This window comes from Zalophus californianus, chromosome 5 (assembly GCF_009762305.2).
Source record: "Zalophus californianus isolate mZalCal1 chromosome 5, mZalCal1.pri.v2, whole genome shotgun sequence".
Classification (NCBI taxonomy): Eukaryota; Metazoa; Chordata; class Mammalia; order Carnivora; family Otariidae; genus Zalophus; species Zalophus californianus.
Window position 1 is genome coordinate 22,442,800 of NC_045599.1, and position 22,505 is coordinate 22,465,304.

Genomic DNA, 22,505 nt, shown 5'->3' on the forward strand with positions numbered 1-22,505 from the left:
CGTTGCCAGGGTTATACACGCAAATAGCGTTTATGCATAAAGGAAGCACGTCTGAGGGGAGTCTAAAATAAATCTGTAGTGGTACAACAGCACTTACTTCATTCCATGTCTTATTTTAATAAATTTACTTTTAACCTCAACAGCCCGGGTCACTATATTTCATGGAACATTTTCATATGTGAACACAAACTGCCTTACCAATGCATGCTTGCTTAGTAGGAGTCCTCTGGAATCCAGCATGACATTTACAGTAATAGGATCCAGGTGTGTTAACACAATCTCCATTAGTGCAGGGATTTGATGTGCATTCGTCAACATCTGTGAGCAGCAAAAGAAACCATTACAGACTTCCCTCCATTCCTAGAAATGTTTGTTTAAAGTACATTTAGGCCTCCCAAATTTGAGAGAAGGCCAGTTGGTGGTAATAGTCTAAAGAGCAGAATATTTATAAATGAATGAGAATTCCTTTCTTCAAATACAGAGGCCAGTGTAGAGATTTACAAAAATACTGCCTATTCGAAAGTACAAGGGAATTTGCTTTAATCAAGAAGTAATGATTTTTCAATCTGAGAAATGCACAATGATTAAAAGCTCTAAAAAGCCTCCCCCCCCCCGCTTTTTTTTTAAGCCGACACTGGAAAGACATTGCTATGGGTTCTAAAAGGCTCTAACACTTATCTGTAGCAATCTGGGCAAGTTAATAGCCTCCTCAAAACCTTGTACAGTATTGGAAAACCAATGGAAGATGCTTGAAGATAGACATTTATAGATTCATTCTGTCAATTTCATGAGCTTTAAAGAAAGAAACTGACAGACTGTGGAACTTCTTTGTTATTATGTGTTGTCCTCTATTAAATATGTAACTATATATTCACTGAGGCTTGGCTGTTTGAAGTAACAGAGGATGGGATAGAAATGGAAATTAATTAAAACAAAGTCTATTACCTTCAGCAGCCTCAGGTTTCTTTAGGACCTTAAAATGGGAACAGGATTTTTTTTTGCATAAACCAAGTTCAATGCAAATATTAGTTCTGATCCTAAATGTGAGAAACATTACTGTTTTTCATTCAAGTTCTCCTAAGGCTTGATCAAATGCAAGCCCATCGCAGAATTCAGGGACTGCAAGACCAGATGGCAGACTGAACAGTTTGGACTGCTCACAGCCCAGACAAATTGCATGTGCCAGAGTCAGAAAAAGTTAAATTCATCTTATCTCAGCAATGCCCACTAAATATAATCTTGAATGCTAGTAAATTAAAAACCTTGCTGGCTGGTGAGGGCATAATGACTTGCCATTTCATATACACGTAGAAGCTATTAACATATACAATTTCAGCTAAATTGGAGAGCACAACAATCAAATGAATTCACAGGTTTACCATTTTAATAAACAAATTACTCCTTTCACAGATGTTCTTTAAAAAGGAACTGTAATCTATCAAACTCACCAACCTCATTTATATAAACACTCAGACTAAATGCAATTAAGCCCTCTCTGGTAAAGGAGGGGAACAAAAAAAAAAAAAATCTCATAGCAAATTAAATCAAAACAACAGAGAATAACAGGATTAAATGCTTTTTCAATTCATCCAAGGGCGCCTTCAGCCCATTAAGATTCACTTACATTTAAACTTTTGGTTGATAACATCAATTCTATTGAGCCAAAGGAATGAAGCAAAAGGAGAAAAGACAGAGTTTAGAGAGTTAGCAAGCATATAAAGTATACTTAGTGGACTTTCCAATAGGAATTATAACCTTGAATTTGCAGTGTTGAAGAGAGCTTAAATTCTCTGGTATACCATAATATCGGTGTTGTAGTTGCACCTTTTCAGAAGTTTCATTGTAAAGCTCTTCGTTGTAAAACTCAATTCTAGTGAAGAACATGGTATCATGCACCCAACCCCCTCTCCTGAGGTCAACTTTCCAGGAAGCCAGGCCACTTTTCAGGGCATTTTCTTTCTCTGAGAACCTGTTCCCGAGGCCCCTTGGTGCTAGGACAGCTTTGCCAATTATTTTGCCATTACAGCCATAATTCATAAATCATAGTGCACTTAAAACTTTTTAGTTTACACTGGTCAAATTATGAACTCTCTGTTCCTGGCCTGTCATCTACATAACAGAAGACCTGAACCCAAATCAGGTATTGAGGGTTATGCTAATTACGAATCATATACACGATCATTCGCTAAACTACTCCTAAACTAAAACTACTCTCAAGAGATCATCAAAACCCTCTTCGTTATAAAATCCAATAGATTTTTTTGGCCCTCATTATATTTGAGTTTTCTGCCCCATTTCACACTTGCCACTACTTTTCTCTTCAAAGGGTATCCTTGCCTAGCTTTAGCGACATAATACTTTCTGGATTATTTTGCTGTCTCACCAACGCTATTAGTGAATTTTCTTTAGGGGACTATGTTGCTGTGGCATAGGGTTCCAGCCACAGTACTACTGTTACCCTTCCACTCTTGCTGTGGTTCAGTGTGGGTGACAATACTCACCCTTCATGGTTCTAACAGCCACCTCTATGTCACTGATGCCTCGATCTGTAACTCTAGCTCTGAACACTCCTCTTAGGTTTATACCTTTATAACTCAATGTCCAAGATACCTAACACTCCACATGTCCAAAGTGACTCCTCCCCTATCTCCTCCCAATCTGCACCTTCCTCTGCATGGGGACTACACCACCATATATATCCAGTGCCGCTCAGCTAAGAAGAAAGGCAAGAGAGAGGCAGACACAGAAATCACAATATACAGGACAGGAAAAAGTAGGGGATTCTTGAAGGGGGCTATCTCAGCAGTAGGTTAAAGGAGCATATGGAAGACCGTGCACACAGAAGAGACAGCTTGGAAATCAGCTTTGCTTCGGAAGCCTTTTTCAAAAATGACATATAGTCTAATTTGTTCCTATAGTCTAAAAGCTATGAAAAAACAAAGAAGGATTAAAGAATCATGAGCTTACCTATGCAATCCCCGTTTGAATCCTGCTTATACCCCATGTTGCATTCACATCGGTAGCTAGACACAGTAGGTATGCAACGCCCATTTAAACACAGATTAGCATGGTGCTTACAGATATCTATCGTCTGGTTCAGAATAGCTACAGAAAATCAAAGCACAAGTGGTATTTCAGCATTACAACATCGAGTACTTTTATTAAAACTGATTTTTTAAAAGGATATTTAATAGTCCATTCATTAAGTGTACATATCAAGTGTACATTATTTTTATTTTATTAAAACTTGAATGTTGAGGATCTAAAAAATATTCCTGAGACACATGGCTGTGACTTGCATTTGTTAAGTGATACATCTGGAAACTTTGCCCATAAAGATGTCTTTTCAAAATTTCAGGAATGTTCTACTGTACATCTGAATGCTTTCCATTTTTTTTCATAACTGTGCTGAATATTCAGATATAGTAAATAGGCCATATGCCAAAAAGAATAAACATAACACTGTAGGACATCATTAAATATTATTAGCAAGAGCAGCTCTTATGAAAAGAATGAACTTAAATGTCAACTACATCAATGCCAGTTTTGGCCTGAAACCCAAGTTATTCAACAAAAAACGGTGAGGAAAAGAGAGATATTTCATTAAAATATTTGGATAGGCACAGAGCAAGACTTATTCAATTTATCTCAGTTGCGAAATGGTTCTGGAAAATAATTCAAGGGGTGTACGAACAGGGCAGCTGCAAACGGCCAAATGAAATACACTGGAACCAAAAACATGCTCTTTAATGGCGTCATCTGGACTGGAGTATGACCATGCTCTCATCTTTATTTTCAAAGAGAACCCGGGTCACTCTTCTTTTCTCCAATTTAGAAAGTTTATGGAACAGAAAAGTCATATTTTCCTAAGCATTTTTTACTACTACCTTGTATTTTAGACCCTGAAAGAGGTTTTTACACACACCCCTTTTGAAAAAAATGGTAGGTATTATAAAATCATTTAAGGCAGAAAAATAAAGAGTGAACACTCTTTATTACACAAAAAGTGAACACTCACTTAGTCCAGTGATGATGGGCCCCTGTCCCCCGGCGCCTACACCAGCTCCCCCAACTCCAGGAGAAAAGCCATTGCTTCCAGGGATGGGGATGAAGCCTGTCCCTCCTGGGCCATAGCCATTGCCACTTGGGGCAAAGCCATTCCCCCCAGTGCCCCCAGGTCTGGAACCAGCATTCCCTGGAATCCCTCCTATTGGAAGTCCGTCCATGCAAAGTCTGCGATATTCCTCTAGAAGAAAAGAAAGTTCAGTTAAACACAGATGAATGACCTTCTGCACGATAAAAGCAATCTGTATACTGTAAGAACATTTGAGCTTATCTATATTATTTGATCTGAATAAGTAGGATATTGTCTCTTGATCCAGGTTTCCAAAGCTAGGAGTAGCAGGGAAAAGCATAGATGTTTCAGAAGAAAAATAATGAAAACCTATTTGCCATATTTTAACTGAGTTGCATAACCAAAGACTTAATCTATATGTGCAGTTTGATTTTATGTCTCCAAGTGCAACTCGTAAAATTCCAGATACAACAATGAATGCAAGAAATTTACTTAAGTGGGCGAAAATGAAAGCTTTCAGTAATTCATTCTGTAGATCTGGTTTTACTTGAAACTTCATCAGTATCGCACCTACACATTTTTCCCATCTCCTTTCTTTGCTTTAAGGGATTAGTACGGCTTCAGAATAATATTTTTTATATATGTGGATTTTAACAGAAGACAATGTTTAGTTAGCTTTTCAAACTGCACCTTATTTGTCCAAGTATCAAAGTTGAGAGAAAAGAAACAAGATGACAACAATCTACTTATTTCTTCATCCGTTCTCAGAATTAGGACACTAGGGTCGATAGAAATGAAAATTACTTAATTCAAACGACTGTTTCAGTACTAATATTACTATTATATATTAGTGAGACCACGAGTTTCCAGAATTATATACTATGCATTAATAGTGCTGTTTTTTAAGCTTTATTACTCAACTTTGATGTTTTACATAGCTTAGAGATTTTGAAAGAATGGGCCTTAATCTTTTTCTCCATAATAGTACATAGAGATATGTATCTTGAAAAGCAAAGTTCAAAAAGCTTAGTTATTTTCAGAATACTATAATTTAACATAAAGACAATATAATAAAACATACCGATGTGCCTTTAGGTGATTGATAAACATTAATCCTAATTTACCATTCATATCCCATTAACAGGAGGAGCTACTTCTCATTCGTCCTAAAGTAATTCCCTGGTATCGTCTCAGTTACATGGTTAGTTACTACAGCAAAGTGAATGAGAGGTATCCTCCCACCCCTTTACTCTTAACATTCAGGTCATTAGAAAAGAGGAAATATCTTCAGGGATTGGGATACTAGAAAATAGGGGCTCTCCTGAAATAAAATATAAATGAAGTTACTCAAACATGCTCAAAGCTCTGACGTGAAAGGTCAGGAGATTTGAAAACTGAATTGAAAACACTGATGTTCAAAATAATTTTTAAAAATACTTGCATGAAGACAAGTCATAACCCATTTTCGGGAATTTCTCTGATATTAATAAAGCGTACAAAGTCAAAACTGATCCCAAATAAACAATGTCGCCCTATCCTTCATAAAAGCACCGTAGTCAGAGGGAAGACGGTGCTAGGAACACACGGATGACTTGATTTCGAGGAGAAGAACAAAGTACACTGCTGTTACTGATTTTCCTAACACTGCCTGTCCCGAGCAGACTAGCAGTCGGCCGCTCACCAGAGCCTCTGACGGGACAGGCCTCAGGAATGGTTCCGACGCCCCAGCAGCGGCCGGGCTCACAACAGCACTGCATTTTCGTCATTCTGCCCGGGAGCTCTTGTGCACAGCGGCCATTCACCAGGCCCGAGAAACACGTGCCTGTTCTTTGATCTAAACATGTGGAAATAAAACAGAAGGCATGCCAGAATTATTGCAGGTTCTTACGTCAATTAGTTTACATATCAGAAGAGGCTAAGTGAAGGGAATTATTCTACTTACCTCTAATATATCTATTTATTGTCTTAGTCTCTATGACGTTTGTTCATTTCTTTACTTATTTACTGAGCAAACATTCACTGAGCACCTACTCCATGCCATATCCCAGGGACATAGGAATGAAAGATGTGAAGCAGGTATGTGCTCCTATTACATTAAGAAGCCAACCCCAGACAGATCCAGAGCTTGAAGGAAAACAAGAACCCAACCCCAGCCTAGATTATCCAACCCCCAGTTGACCTGCAGATGCACAGTATTATTTGCCACCGAGAGCTTATGGTTGTTTGTTACACAGCAATACCTGACTGATACATTTGCTATTCTAGAAAGTGTGATCACAAACAGCTCCTCTGAGACAGGGACATCTGAGCAGAGATGTGCATGATGTGAGAGCATGAGCCACTCAGTTATTTCAGGGAAGAGAAGCTCAAAGAAGAGGATGTAGCCAGAGAAGAGAACATAAAAGGGATAGTGGAAAACTGAGCTCAGAGAGCTATCAAGGGCAAGATCATGTACAACCCTGTAGACCATGAGAGAAGGACTTTTGGGTTTCATATGGAATGCTGTAAGAGTCATTGGATGTTTTCCATTAGAGGAAAAGTAATGGTTGACATTTTTAAGAAGAGCTCTTTGGCTGCTGACAGTAGCGAGTGGAAGAATACCAGTGAAGGTAATCGGCGAGGGATGACAGCGGCTTGGATGAGGGTGGCATCAGTGACAATGATGAGAGGTACAGCCCCGAGAGTGGGGTATGAGAGCAAGAGAGTTTTGGAAATTTCCTAAGTCTCTGACATAGACAGCTGGGATGGGAAGACAAGGGGAAAGCAGGATTGAGGGACTTAGTACGAGGCTTCTCTTTAAACTGTGTTACATTTGGGATGTTGACTATAGGAGCCTGGAACCCAGAGGAATGGTCAGGCTGAAGCTATATACCTGCAAATGACCTGTGCATACAGGCGGTTGTAAGCTGTGAGGCTGGAGAGACATTTTCAAGAAGTAGGGGCAACGGATTACGTCAAATGGTGATGACAAGTCAAGTCAGATGAGGACCAAGCTGTAACTGTGGGGCCTGGCAGGATGCTACAGCGAGGAGATTTTTTGTGCATTATCTTGTACTATTGGGTGTAGGGCAGTTAATATGATCAAATAGGACTATAATAAACATCATTCTGCCAGCAGGGTAGAGAATGGATCAAAATGGAAGATAAAGGCCGAAAGACAACATCAAAAGAGAATATAAAATGCAAAGTTGCATAGGGATAAAATATTAATATCGTCTATAAGCCCTGTGGGCTTCAACTGAAATTGCCTTTATTGTAAGCAATAAAAAAAATTGTGGGTCTAGTTCATTATGTATTATTTAAGTTTTATCAAGAAGCTTCAAAGAAGTTTGGCCTATGACTGCAAGAAGAAATAAGTACCACAATAATCAGGAGCTGCGTATCAATAATGCAGATGAAACTATTAATTATAAAAAATTCCATTAACAGGTAAAGGCTAATTTTTTATACTAGATACAGAGTTTAAAATAAATGTGTTATTTTCTCAAATGGTCTGTAGTGTACCTCAGGTAGCTTGTAAGTGATTGTTCAATAAAGTGAATTGGCTTTAAGGTACTTCCTGTAAGAATCAGAACACCGCCTTTCACTTCCCAAAAGAAACCTAATATGCCCCAAAGCCAAATATTAAATTTGAAGCATGCATGCGTATTTGAAAGCACTGCAGACACTTCCTAAACTTCACAAGCTGGGCTTGAACAGAATGTCACTGGGAATAAGTTCACAGGTAGGTTTCTGTGTCCAAAAATGATGCAGGAAAATAATTTTTGGAATATTTATTCCAGGAACCCTGAGTATCATATTCCTAGATTTACTCAGCTGCTACATTCCTCAAGCATAGGATGTAAATTTAGATAAGAAAGTCCTAAACTCTTAATAATCATGGTTACAAAACACACTCAGTTACTATAAAGAATGTATTTCTCTCTTCAAGTCTTCTGCAAGGAGGAGGTTGTACCACAAAGTTTGAGAAAAAATAAAAGACAAAAGTCAGAAAACAAAAGCACAAAACCACGGCCTTGAAACAGAAGATTTAGGTCTTCCATCAAAATCTTACAATTTGATTTTGCAACTATACAGAACTCTTCTTCCTCTGGAACACGGTTAGTGGCAGAATTAAAAAAAAAAAACAATATCTGTTCTGTTTCCAGCAGAACGGTGGGTTAGCTACCCTGAATGTCCCTCCCAATTGAAACATCCGGCATAAAATATGAAAAAATATTAAAAAAAAATACATCAGCCGGCTGGCATGAAAGAAAGGGAAAAACAGAGTCTCACAATGAAGTGAAAACAGGAATCTTAAGAGGTAAGTGCACAGCTAGGTTTCAGCTTTAGAGCTTCTGCAAAGCTCTGGAGACTTCGAATTTCAGCCCTGATAGTTCCATATGGTCCAGAGCATAAAAGATAAAACCCCACATTCCCCCTCCCAGCACAAAACTTCATAGGAGCTTTGCGCAGTGGCAGTATCGTAGCCAATGAGGTTTATCCAAGGTGCGATTATTGCTAATTGAAACAAAACTTCATAGGAAACTTCCTCATAAATCAGGGGTCCCAAAGAACCATATCCTCAGTACAAGGCTATAATGTATAGGTGGGAAGCTAAGAGACTTGCCTATCTACACCTCAGGACTGAGTGGAAGTAAAAAACATCTCTCCTAAGAATCTCTAACCACAGGTTCTTCCTCAAAGAGACAGCTTTGATGTCTCAATTCATAGTAGGTTTGTGGTCTGAAAAACTTCAAAGGAAGAATAGACTACATACAGGTCCTCAGGTAGGGATACCAAGCAACTGGCAAAAGCCAAAAGAGGACAAATGAGGACGTACTATTATGCAGGTCCCAAAGAATTTCCATAGGCAAGTCCCAAGACATAGGAGTAGCTAACATGAAAATAAATGAGTAAATAAATAACACATAAAGAAACAAGGCTCCATGAACAAAAGTGGCTGAATAAACATCAGATATCAGATAGAAAATGGTCAAATTGATTCTGACAATTTGTAATTATTTGTAATGACAATTCATTAAATATGAATTATAACTAAATTATATTTAACATGCTTTATTAATTTAATATCTTTCATTAAGACAATTAAAATCTAAAAATATGAACAGGTAAAAAGAGTCCATAAACTATGAAAGAAGAGACTTAAAAATTTCAGTGAAACTTCTATAAATGAAAACTATCATAACTGAAATAAAATGTTTAGTGGATATAACAAAGAGTATACTGCACATAGATGAAAAGAGATTTAGTGAGCTCCAATATATATCTGAATAATTTATCTTCAGTTTAGTTCAGAGAGATGAAGAGATGGAAAATATTTTTTTATAAAAGGTTAAGAGATATGGAGGTGAGCGTGAGAAGGTAACATATATCTAGTAAGAGTACTAGAAAGAAGTAATAAGCAGACTGGGGAGAGGCAATATTCAACAGATACTAGCTTAGAACGTTCTAACAATGTTGCAAGACAATCTCAGATCTAGGAAGTCCAACAAATCTAAAGTGGGAAAAATAAAAGGAAATCCACACCTCGCCACATCACTGTGAAATAGCAGACCAACAAAGAAAAACTGAGGGGAAAAAAAAAGAGAGAAAAACTGAGGAAGTTAAAAATGGCTAGAAAGAGAGACAGATTACCTGCTAAGGAATATTTAAACCAATCACTGGCTTAATAGCACTAATGGATGCTAAAACACAATGGAATATTGTATCTTCTGTACATTATGATAAAATAGCTATCAACCTAAAATTCTTCATCCCAAGAAACCATCTTTCCAAAGGGAAAATTAAGGTGATTTTCAGGAACACACACAAAAAAGAAAGAATTTTCTACCAAAAGACTCTTGCTAAAGGAAATTTTAGAACAGGTTCTTCTTCTTCTTTTTTTTAAGTGGGCTCCATGCTGGGTGCAGAGCCCAACATAGAGCTTGAACTCATGACCCTGAGATCAAGACCTGAGCTAAAATCAAGAGTGGACACCTAACTGACTGAGCCACCTAGATGCCCCTTAGAAAAGGTTCTTCGGGCAAAAGGAAGATGATTCCAAATTGAAGGTTTGAAATATATGAAGGAATAATGAGGAAAAATAGTTAGATATATGGGTAAATATAAATAAGCACCAAAATATTACAAAGTAATAATAATGATTAATTGGTTGCAAATACAGAGTGGCAATTGGCTAGAATTTTTAAAAGTCAGGAGGGGGAGATCACAGTGTGACAATTCTTAAAATTCTTTTGTTTAGATATGGGTAAAATAAAGATTAATTTTAGCCTTTAAGCTACACATGCATCTTAAAATACTAGGATGAACACTTAAACCACAGAAGTAAATAATTTCTAAACAACAAGTTAAAAAAATGGAGTGTGGGGAAGGAGAGAAAACCAATAAATAAAAAAAGAGCAAAAAAGGGGAAAAAAGTAACAAAGAAAAAATAGGAAGCACAAAGAAGATAATCAAAATGCAAACATATTGGTTGCTATAATAAATACAAATGGATTTAAATCTCAATTTAAAAGACAAAGATTTTCAAACTATGAAAAAACTTTTAAAAATTTAGATTTAGGTTGTTAGAGGAGATAACATTTACAACTTAAGGAAGAAGAAAAATTGAGAGGAAAAAATACATAGCAGGCATAATATATTTAAACCTCCAATGCCTAAACAACCTAAATCTAAATTTTTTCATTATTACTAAATACCCAGTTGCTTTTCCATTATGCCATTTTTCAAATATACTGAATTATCATTCTGTGTGGATCTAAAAAGCATCTTTGTATGTCAAAGAGGGGTCTTCAAATTCAATAAATATAAATAATTACTATTTGACAAAGTTTGGAAATCTGATCAGTCCTAAGATATGTATTGGAGGAAACATGTCATTTGTGAGAGGGTGGAAGAGCAGAAAGAGAGTGGATTAGAAAATAAATCAGAACTTTTTTCATAAATTCTTCAATTAGTTTCTTCTAATAACATCAGGGAGGCAGGCAATCTACTTTCAATCCTGTGTGTCAAAAACATACTAGGATAAGCTACAGATCAATCTGATGCATCATAGTGTAAGGTCTCCCCAAAAATACATTTCAATGCAAACCAAGGCCTGTTTCCTTTGCGTATCAGAAATTGCATGGTCCTCAGAAAGCACTGTGTTGAAAACATGTCACATGGAAGAATATCTGGAATAAAAAAAGGGGCACCCAAAAGAAGTAAGAGCTGTTTAGGCACACCATCCCTTGAAATAGGGAATTATTAGGGGCAAAGGCAGATGAGGCATAATTATGACACAACAAGGACAAATCCTTCTGATGCCTGGTGTATGTTTAACTGCAGGCCTGATATGCCAGAAGTAATGAAAACAAGTCTATTTTTCTAACAATCTATCACCCTCACTACATTCCTGAACAAGGTTTACATGAAGTCTCATTTAAAGCCCCACTATGGAAGAGGAAGCAATTCATCTTCTCTGATTAAAATTATAAATCTATACAAACTGAGGGTTGCTGGAGTGGAGGGGACTGGGAGGGATGGGGTGGCTGAGTGATGGACATTGGGGAGGGTATGTGCCATGGTGAGCACTGTGAATTGTGTAAGACTGATAAATCACAGACCTGTACCCCTGAAACAAATAATATATTATATGTTAATTAAAAAAACAAACAAATAAATAAAATACAAACCTATCTTGAAGCAAAATAATGACACTCTTATCAGAGTATTTTCATGGCTTGACATTTACTCTAAGCTTGATTTGAGAACTAATGGTTAATTAGACGATGTGATGAAAACCTTGTAAAAGCTGGGGATTGTACCTCAAAATAAACAGACCTCCTGTTGAATGAGTGTTGCTCATTAAAAATGAAGGATTCAGCCAGAAAACACCGATAAGGTTAGCTCAGGTTAGAATACTAGTGATCCTAGGTGTTGGATAAATAGCAGCCATTGTCTCAGGCTTCATCCCCTGATCCTGGAGGACTGCACCTGCCTCTTTGATGGTCTGGAGCCAACCTGGGTTCCCCTTGATTAATTCTGCAGATTCTTGCAATTTCTCAAATACTTCCATATAGGCTTTCATTGAAAGTTTCCATTACACAGGACTAACTAGAACTAGGAACAATGAAAGAAACAGAAGTACTGTGGCTCCTAGGTTTACTGCATCCTTTAAAATGTGAAGTGTTTCTTCCCTACTAACTTTTTCTTTCTAGGATCTTCCTTCCTTTTTTTTTTTTTAATTTTATTTTATTATGTTATGTTAGTCACCATACAGTACATCATCAGTTTTTGATGTGGTGATCCACAATTCATTGTTTTCCTATAACACCCAGTGCTCCACGCAGTACGTGCCCTCCTTAATACCCATCACCGGGCTAACCCATCCCCCTTCCCCCTCCCCTCTAAAACCCTCAGTTTGTTTCTCAGAGTCCATAGTCTCTCATAGTTCCTCTCCCTCCGATTTCCCCCCCTTTATTTTTCCCTTCCTTCTCCTAATGTCCTCCGTGCTATTCTTTATGTTCCACAAATAAGGGAAACCATATGATAATTGACTTTCTCTGCTTGACTTATCTCACTTAGCATAATCTCCTCCAGTCCCATCCATGTTGATGTAAAAGGTGGGTATTCATCCTTTCTGATGGCTGAGTCATATTCCACTGTTTATATGGACCACATCTTCTTTATCCATTCATCTGTTGAAGGGCATCTCGGCTCTTTCCACAGTTGGGCTATTGTACCCATTGCTGCTCTGAACATTGGGGTGCATATGGCCCTTCTTTTCACTACATCTGTGTCTTTGGGGTAAATACCCAGTAGTGCAATTGCTGGGTCATAGGGTAGCTCTATTTTTAATTTTTTGAGGCACCTCCACACTGTTTTTCAAAGTGGTTGTACCAACTTGCATTCCCACCAACAGTGTAAGAGGGTTCCCCTTTCTCCACAACCTCTCCAACATTTGTTGTTTCTTGCCCTGTCAATTTTTGCCATTCTAACTGGTGTAAGGTGGTATCTCAATGTATGTTTTTTTTTAATTTTATTATGTTATGTTAATCACCATACATCATTAGTTTGTGATGTAGTGTTCCATGATTCATTGTTTGCATATAACACCCAGTGCTCCATTCAGTACGTGCCCTCTTTAATACCCATCACCAGGCTAACCCAGCCCCCCATCCCCCTCCCCTCTAGCACCCTCAGTTTGTTTTCAGAGTCCATAGACTCTCATGGTTTGTCTCCCCCTCTGATTTCCCCCCTTCATTTTTCCCTTCCTGCTATCTTCTTTTTTTTTTTTAACATATAATGTATTATTTGTTTCAGAGGTACAGGTCTGTGATTCAACAGCCTTACACAATTCACAGTGCTCACCATAGCACATACCCTACCCAATGTCCATCACCCCGCCACCCCAACCCTCCCACCCCCCACCACTCCAGCAACCTCAGTTTGCTTCCTGAGATTAAGAATTCCTCATATCAGTGAGGTCATATGATACGTCTTTCTCTGATTGACTCGCTCAGCACAATACCCTCCAGTTCCATCCATGTCGTTGCAAATGGCAAGATTTCATTCCTTTTGATGGCTGCATAATAAATTTCCTTGATGGCTAATGATGATGAACATTTTTTCATGTGTCTGTTAGCCATTTTGTATGTCATCTTCAGAAAAGCGTCTGTTCATGTCTTCTACCCATTTTTTGACTTGATTATTTGTTTTTTGGGTGTTGAGTTTTTTGAGAAGTTCTTTATAGATCTTGGATATCAGCCCTTTATCTGTAGTGTCATTTGCAAATATCTTCTCCCATTCTGTGGGTTGCCTCTTTGTCTTGTTGACTGTTTCCTTTGCTGTGCAAAAGCTTTTTATCTTGATGAAGTCCCAAAAGTTCATTTTTGCTTTTGTTTCACTAGCTTTTGGAGACGTATCTTGTGAAACAAAAGCAAAAATGAACTTTAGGATCTTCCTTCTTAATTAAAACAAGTATCTCTGTTCCACCAGTTAACTTGTATGTGATTCTGAAGTTAAAAGAAAAACACTACTGAGTGTACTGTTGCATCCCTGTCTCCCCTTCTCCCATTAGTTAAACATTTTTAGGCATTTTGGGTTATCCCTCAAGTGTTCTGTTGCAAATATGCAGGTGCTCATGTGATCAACACCCATGGCCACACACAAGGATCTGCATGATAACAGCATATCCTGGTCATTACTCTAAATCCTTGCATGAAGACCTTTCTCATTTATTTTAAAAAGTTGTTTCCCCCATTGATTTTCGTCTCTGGTCTATGTCCTGCTCAAACATCTTGATAGGCTCTCACTGCCCTCAGGATCAATCTGAAACTCCTCAGCATAGAAGTTAAGAACATTAGCAACCAAATCTTAATCTGAACCATCTTTCTTGTTTTTTCTCCAACTATTTCCTCCCTCAGCTCTCTTTCACAGATAAACTCTTCGTACCCTCTCCGGAGCCCCTCAGACACTTTCTGGGTCTGCCATCTTGCTCACACCTTTCTTCTTACTCAGCACACCCCTATTCCCTTTGTGCAGCTCCTACCTGTGTGCCAAAGTCTACAACAGGACAGATATCCTCAAGAATTTTTGACTTATAGAATCCAATGCCTACAAAATGATTTAGCAGTTAATCACCCATGGCCTTAAACATTTTCTTTTACTATTATTTTTTCACATTTATGTTTTCAGGTTTTGTTTTCTTAAGAATATTCCAAGACAATATTGGGCACTGAAACTTTTGTAAGGCTCAAGAAAGTGTCCTAGGATGTTGTGGCCATAAGATTTCTACATGTTTACTCTCATTTCCTGAACTTTGCTGGGTTTGTTGCTGACTGGTACGTTCAAATCTCTCTGCTTAGGGTCCCTGCTGGCTCTTGTGTTCACAACAGCAGTAGGCATACCACCTTGCATACAGAATTTGCTCATTGGTCTTATCAGTTCATTAATTACTCATTGCTGTCTGCCAGTCACTCTCTCTGCCTATATTACCATGTGGAAATTAGGTATTAATATAATGCCAGAGTATTCCAAAATGACATCAGGGTCACTAAACTGTGCTATTAAAAATGCTTCTAAGAAAAAGATTATTAGGCATGTTTCTACTCTTTTTCTTTAAATTTTTTATTGTTATGTTAATCACCATACATTACATCATTAGTTTTTGATGTAGTGTTCCATGATTCTTGTTTGTGCATAACACCCAGTGCTCCACGCAAAACGTCCCCTCTTTAATACCCATCACAGGCTAACACATACCCCACCCCCCTCCCAGATGTCAATGCTACCTAGAGCAATCTACACATTCAATGCAATCCCCATCAAAATACCATCCACTTTTTTCAAAGAAATGGAACAAATAATCCTAAAATTTGTATGGAACCAGAAGAGACCCCGAATAGCCAGAGGAATGTTGAAAAAGAAAAGCAAAGCTGGCGGCATCACAATTCCTGACTTCAAGCTCTATTACAAAGCTGTCATCATCAAGACAGTATGGTACTGGCACAAAAACAGACACACAGAGCAATGGAACAGAACAGAGAAGCGCAGAAATGGACCCTCAACTCTATGGTCAACTCATCTTTGACAAAACAGGAAAGAATGTCCAATGGCAAAAAGACAGTCTCTTCAACAAATGGTGTTGGGAAAATTGGACAGCCACATGCAGAAGAATGACACTGGACCATTTCCTTACACCACATGTTTCCACTCTTTTTAGAACTGACATACATTAGTATTCTATGTTGAAAAGAAAGCTCTGTCCTGGGTATTTAAAAAAAAACTTGGTAAAACATAGTAGATAAAATTACATCAGGCACTTGACTTTTATATTTAGTATAAAGTAAAATGGGAAAACTATCCTAGTTTGAAATTAAAATGCCCAGCTAAATGCTTCTGCCATATGAAATTGTTTTCCTACACATAAAAGAAATAAGGCAGTTTATTGATGCTTTATAATGTGGTATAGACTCAGGATATTTTTGAACTTGAGTAAGATATCAGGGCAGCATTCAGCATATGTCACTCTCAGAACAGAGCTGCAGATAACATGCAGTTTCATACTGGAGAAAAAGTTTTGAGTCCATCCAACTCATTATTGTTAGCATAGATGTGTTTACAAAATAAATAGCATAGATATATCCGTAACATACATAATTTAATGATAAACAAATTCAATGTGAGAAAAGACAGATGCAGATTTTTAAAAAATCAAAATCAAAGATCTCTTACACATTAAAATGTTAGATTTGTTTTTTCTCATCTATGGAAAACACATACTTATTCCAAATGTAACACAGTTATTCAAAAAAGTTTTTTTTATTATTCAAAAAATTTTAAGCTGCTTACTTAATTGTAACAACGGTTTTATAATTTTGGAGAGCCACTCTTCCCTCCTTAGGGGATCTCCTTTGTTCCTGGGTCAGGATGTTGACCCTGGAATGAACGAGGAATCATGCTTAGCACAGGACTCACTGTGCCTCAGCTCTCTGAAGAGAGAGGGGCATTCTGGACCATCACTCAGGGCTACCACATCACGTCCAGCAGGATGCCAAATGATGCAAAGCAGTTATTAACCAAGATAAAATTTTCACATTCAACATCATCTCCTTCAACCATTTGATGGCTTGTCTATTCATTTCTAAAAGATATACTGAGCCAAACTTCTATACAAGGCACCATGTAAGGCTCCGAGGGAGCAGCATAAGGCAAGGCCAATGGAACTCACGGTCTGGTCAACAAACAAAGCACAAGTATCTGTGCAATATGATAAACAGAAATGAAGGAAATGAAAAATATTATGGGGTGGGCTGATTAATTTTGCCCCAGAAGAAAATCTGATCTCTAACTGCGGACTTAGAGGATGAGTTGGGTTTCAATGAGCACAGAAAGGGGAAATCAAGATGCTTCAGAAGAGAGGACATTTTAGGCAAAGCCATGGCACTGTGGTCATGCAGAGCAGTGACAGGAACGTGAGTATGCGGCCCCAAGTGTTAGAAATGAGTCTTTTTGTGTGTGTGTGCAAGATTTTATTTATTTATTTTAGAGAAGGATTGAGAGCATGAGCAGGGGGATGGGCAGAAGGAAAGGGAAAGAGAGAATCTCAAGCAGACTCTACGCAGAGTGCAGAGCCTGACACAGGGCTCGATCCCACAACTCTGAGATCATGACCTGAGCTGAAATCAAGAGTCGTACGCTTAACCGACTGAGCCACCCTGGCGCCCCAGCAATGAGTCTTGAATACAGGCTGGCACCAGGTTCTAAAGGGCTTTGAATGTCCAGGTAAAGAACTTAGAACTTTACAGAGGCAGGCAAGAGATAAAGAGAATTTATCATAATTTCATGATAAACCAAGTATCTGACAGCAAAGAAAAACAATCTCCATAAATCACAGGGAACCTTGATCTTGATTATCTGAATACAATGAAGAACATGCCTCCTTTTCAATGAAAAAAAAAGTGAACACAAATTTTGTTTGATTAAATATTTAGAAATGTAAAAAATCAAATACAAAAAATTAATTTCAAAATTATGATATAAAAGACTAACATTTGTGTCAAATTCTTCTAATGAGTTTGCTTCTCTTCTCACCCCTTACCACCTCCATTCTAATCTATTCTCAAAGGCCTTCGATTACTCCACCTACCAAATAAAATACATACACCTGATGTGGATTTCCAGAATTTCACAATAATAACCTCACTTCTCCAGCCTCCCTTTTTCTTCTAGCCATATTCTACAGCATAAGTTTCCTAAAACTAGGTTCTATGGCATGAGCCAATAATGTTCAATGATGACTCCCAAATTGGTATTCCTCCTACAGAACTGAATCCATGCCTATTTCAAGCTGATGAATATGTGTATGTGTGTATACATAGATTATTTTCCTACAGTTTTAGAAAATCAAGCTAAGTGGAGGCAGTCCTACTAGTTTTCAACTCTCCTAGACCTGTGACTTCACAATTAAATTAAATGAATTAGACTTACATACAGTGAGTCAATGGGCACACTGACCCTAAAACCAGTTAATTTTCTCCATTTTCTAGCCTTAAATAGTGCACATAAGATGTCTGACCTAATGTCAGATAGGAACTTGGATGCATTCATAAAGAATAAACAACTGTCATTCAAATCTCATTACTCTAAGTTGGGAGAGGGAGGCGGGACGCAGACATCCTACCTTTCAAAGCAGATTGTCCTCACAGTACTGGAGAAACCACTCATACTGGAGACCTGGATATCTAGGCACAGGGTCTCCACCTGCTTGAAGTAACTAAGGAGGCAGTGCAGTGTCAGACTAACATGGTGCAGGAGCCCCAGAGATCTGCATTAGAACATTGGCTCCATCTACTGGCTCTTGTGTAAGTCACTTAACCTCTCTGAACCTCAAATTTCTTTGTCTGCAAATCTGAATAATTACACCCATCACACAGAGCTATTATAAGAATTATGTAACATACGGGTCCAGTGCAGGCACATCCTCTTCTCCTCCTCTTAATCATAATCAAGTATGTTTTATTGCACACTTACTAAGAAGAAACTGAGGTACAGGGGGTCCGTGGCTTGCCCAAGGCCCCAGTTAGTTCTGAGATAATGAGGTAATACAGATGTGCAGTGCCTTACACATGGCATGTGTTTCATAAATGGTAATGATTATTTTTACTGCCACTACTTCTGTTTTTCTTATCAAGGCCATTGCTCTTCTTCTACTAGTATTTATGACGACAATATAGTATTCTGAAGGTAGAATCTACACCTCTAAGCTTCACTGTTGGATGGCGTCCCTAAGTTTAAGCTTTGCTCAATAAGGGATGACCCAGACCATGACTGAAATATACTGTTTCATCTTTCCAAACGAAGGAAAACATACAAATATATCTGGCTTTGCTTTGAACATACTTAAAACGCAAAATTAAAGGTGTCAACTTCTTTTTTGTAATAACTCTTTTTCACTAGAATAAACAAGCCCTAAGTAAATAAGACATTGACTACATTCATGATTCATAGCAATGAAAGAAGCTTTAATTATTACATTCTGTCTCCCAAGGCAGATTTAAAAAAAAATACCTTTCTCCTGCCTTTGTGTCTCTAGCACTCGGCAAGAGCAATGTCTTGAGGAAGTCTTTCTTCATTTCCAAAATGACTTTGACAACATAAAACAAACCCAGATGGTTTCTGAAACTGAAGTCTTTGCAAAGAGCACCTGGTCTATCAATCCCTCAATAGTGGTGCCATTTATTTTAAACAACCTTTTCAGCCATTTTCCCAATGGTTTTATAATTGTTGCCATCTTCATACATGTTTGGGCTATTCTGTTATTATAAAGAAGCACTGTATTGTGCCTTCAAAAGTCCAAGGCTTACCGATACACCGAGAGCCATCTGTTGAGGTCACGTATCCACGTGGACAAATGCAAAAATAGCTTCCCACGGTGTTGGAACACTCTCCAGTCTCACATATCCCAGGAATGATGCTGCACTCATCAATGTCTAATCAAGGGAAGGAAGAGAATCTGATTGAGAAGGGCGTCCATTAAACAGCTCGTACAAGGGATTTTTTTTAAAGAGCATCAGAGCACTCATGGTTGATTAGGTTAGATCATATAACCCTGAATATACTCTTGTTTCAGACCCTGAGGAATTTCTCACACATATCTATGGGAACTGAGATGAAAGTAAACTCCCATGGCAGTAAAACAATGCCAACGAAAGCAAAACTATATCCTTTCCTCCCCCTGCCCCAACAAATGCCATTTAAATTGGAAAATAAGTAAAGATGTCAATGTTTTAGTTTCTATTCTATATCAACTGGGGAATTATCCTACGACAGCCTTTAAAAAACATATACAGGGATTACATTTTAAAATATGGAATAACAGAATACATTTAAAAATTTATAGCTGATTTTCATGCTAATTATTTGAACTGATGGATGGTAGCAAGTAATTTTTTTTTTCTATTTGGATTCAGGACATGTTTTTGTACTTACATTTGAATATGGGTATATTTGACATTCCGGGAATTAACTTTAATTCTAAAAGAACACAGAAACATGGCAGAGGGCAAACTTGGGAGGCTTTGGGAGGTGTCCAGTTTTCTTACCGTACCTCCCTGCACTTACCCATTCAGCTTACTCAATGCCTGGACTAGTCTATTCCCTTACATGTCCATGAAAGATCTCCTTTCTTTTAAGCTTCCGTTAAAGCAGAAAACCTGGCCACTTATATAAGCATTAATGTATTTTTCTTCTAGTTCAGTAAGCAGAGAGAGGTGGAAAGTCAAACAAAACTACAATTAAGTACACTGGGACCTAATTGCTAATACATATAAGAGGAAATGAGCAATTGTGAAGGAAATCCAGCCACAGATGCCTAGGAGTTGGCCGTCTTCTTTAAGGCACATAGTTAGCAAAGACCACTGAATACAGAGAAGGATTTAAAAGTCATAAACATAATGATTATGGAAAAGCAAACCTGAGCTTTTAGTTTCTTTTGAGTTTTTTTAGTTGCATATTTATTTTAATATATCAATTAAAAAAACAGGAAAAATATATTCTTAAAAATGTAAGGAAAGAAATTTTATTTTTTAAAAAGATTTTATTTATTTATCAGAGAGAGAGAGAAAGAGAGAGAGCACAAGCAGGGGAAGTGGTAGGCAGAGGGAGAAGTAGGCTCCCCGCTAGCAAGGAGTCCATGCGGGACTCGATCCCAGGACGCTGGGATCATGATCTTGAGCTGAAGGCAGCTGCTTAACCAACTGAGCCACCCAGGCATCCCAGGAAAGAAATTTTAAGCCCCACAATTTAAAAAACTGTTGGCAATGCCTTTCTTGAATTCCTCCATTGATCTAATCATTCTTTTTTCCTCCATTTATTCTGACAAGCTACTCTTGCCTACAAGCTGTGTCATGAAATAACTATAAGCCTGTGCGTCTTCTTGGAATGTTCTCATATAAAAAAGTTACCAGATTCAGACATTCCCTGAAATAATATCTTCATTTGAGGCTTAGCAGCTAGCCACTGAAGGCACAGTGGGACAAATCAAAATTGACCAATTCCCTAAGAGAGATCAGAATTCTAACATGAACTGACTACATGAGAAGCAAGTACATAATGCAGTGCAGTTACCAGCAGATTTAATCCAACAAAATGAAACCATGTGTGCAAAATTAGGACCTACTGCATCTTGTGTTGCTCTCTCGGTGCCGTGCATCTTAATAAAATCAGACGTGGATTCAGAATAGAAAGGAAAGTAGAAGAGCTATGCTTTAATCACCCAATGCACTGATAAGTCACTTGAGGATAGAGAAGACTACAGAATAGACCAGCACATAGTAGAGCAGCAAGCAGTGCAGAGGTGAGACAGCCTACACTGCCTTCTGATCCTCTACGGTCCTACCAATAGTCAAGGCACTTATGGAGCCCAGGGTTGATCTAAATTCTTAAAAATTACAAACCTTACGTCCTTCATTTAAGCATTAACTCTTATTTCCAAGCATTTCCTTTCCTAATACAGAACTTCTTTGTGCTCTACTTCCAAATACCGTCCCTGACAACAAAGAGTAGAACATTGAAAGATGTTTGACATTTTTCTTCTTTAAGGAAAAGAAAAGTCTGGAACAGAGAAGAACACATGGAGTGATATTAAATTTGTGGTTTTTGTGTTAAATGCTTTAGTGCACCCAAACTCCATGTTTCACAATCCTTAGAATTAACTAGGCAACTTAGAAGGTTAGCTTCCAAATAATTGTATGAAAAAGGCAAAATACTAAAGTATTTAGGAATCCTATACGAACAATAGGAATGTATTTCATTTTTGGGTAGACTCCCACATAAATTTTAAAAATTCAGTGTTTTTTTTTAACTGATCAAAACACCCTGTATTTCAATGCAGTCATGCCCAATATTTATCCATCAGTTAAAATTTAAATTTAGCATTAATATTTATGGTAAGAAGGATGTGTGGCTTCAGCTCTTTTATAATATTAGTTCTTCAAGATCTTATATCACGATCAGATTATAGTATCTTTGCAAATATAAAGAGTACACTGGTAACATACACAGAAGTGCGTCTAAGGGTGATAAATCTTTTCACTGAAAAAGGCGAAGTCTTTTAATAAAAGGAGTTGGTTTCATTCATCCTCAGCATATCTAATGTGACTCCAACAACCTTCCCTTGAACTTTTTGTAAAAGGTTTATTTATCGGGGGGAGGGAGGGCTCCTGTGTGGCTCAGTCCTTAAGCACTGGACTCTTGGTTTTGGCTCAGGTCATGAGCTCAGGGTCATGAAATCGAGCCCGGCGTCGGGTTTCATGCTCAGCATGGAGTCTGCTTGAGGTTCTCTTCCCCTCTCTCCCCCTTCCCCCACTCGCATGTGTGCGCTCTCTCTTTCTCGCTCTCTAAAATAAAAATTAAAATCTTTAAAACTTATCAGTTTGGTGGCTTT

General features: G+C 37.9%; 1 protein-coding gene and 1 pseudogene across 1 annotated transcript in view; one reads left to right on the forward strand and one right to left on the reverse strand.

Annotated features, from left to right (window-relative positions):
• Positions 1-22,505, reverse strand: part of FBN2 (fibrillin 2) — a 262,634-nt gene that overhangs the window by 109,141 nt on the left and 130,988 nt on the right. Inside the window, exons 8-12 of the mRNA XM_027606724.2 lie at positions 19,426-19,551; positions 5,757-5,909; positions 4,019-4,246; positions 2,968-3,105; positions 199-318 (exon numbers count right to left, since the gene is read on the reverse strand). Coding sequence (XP_027462525.2) covers positions 199-318; positions 2,968-3,105; positions 4,019-4,246; positions 5,757-5,909; positions 19,426-19,551 — 765 coding nt within the window. The remainder of the gene's footprint in view (positions 1-198; positions 319-2,967; positions 3,106-4,018; positions 4,247-5,756; positions 5,910-19,425; positions 19,552-22,505) is intronic.
• LOC113929980 lies at positions 8,519-8,600 on the forward strand (annotated as a pseudogene).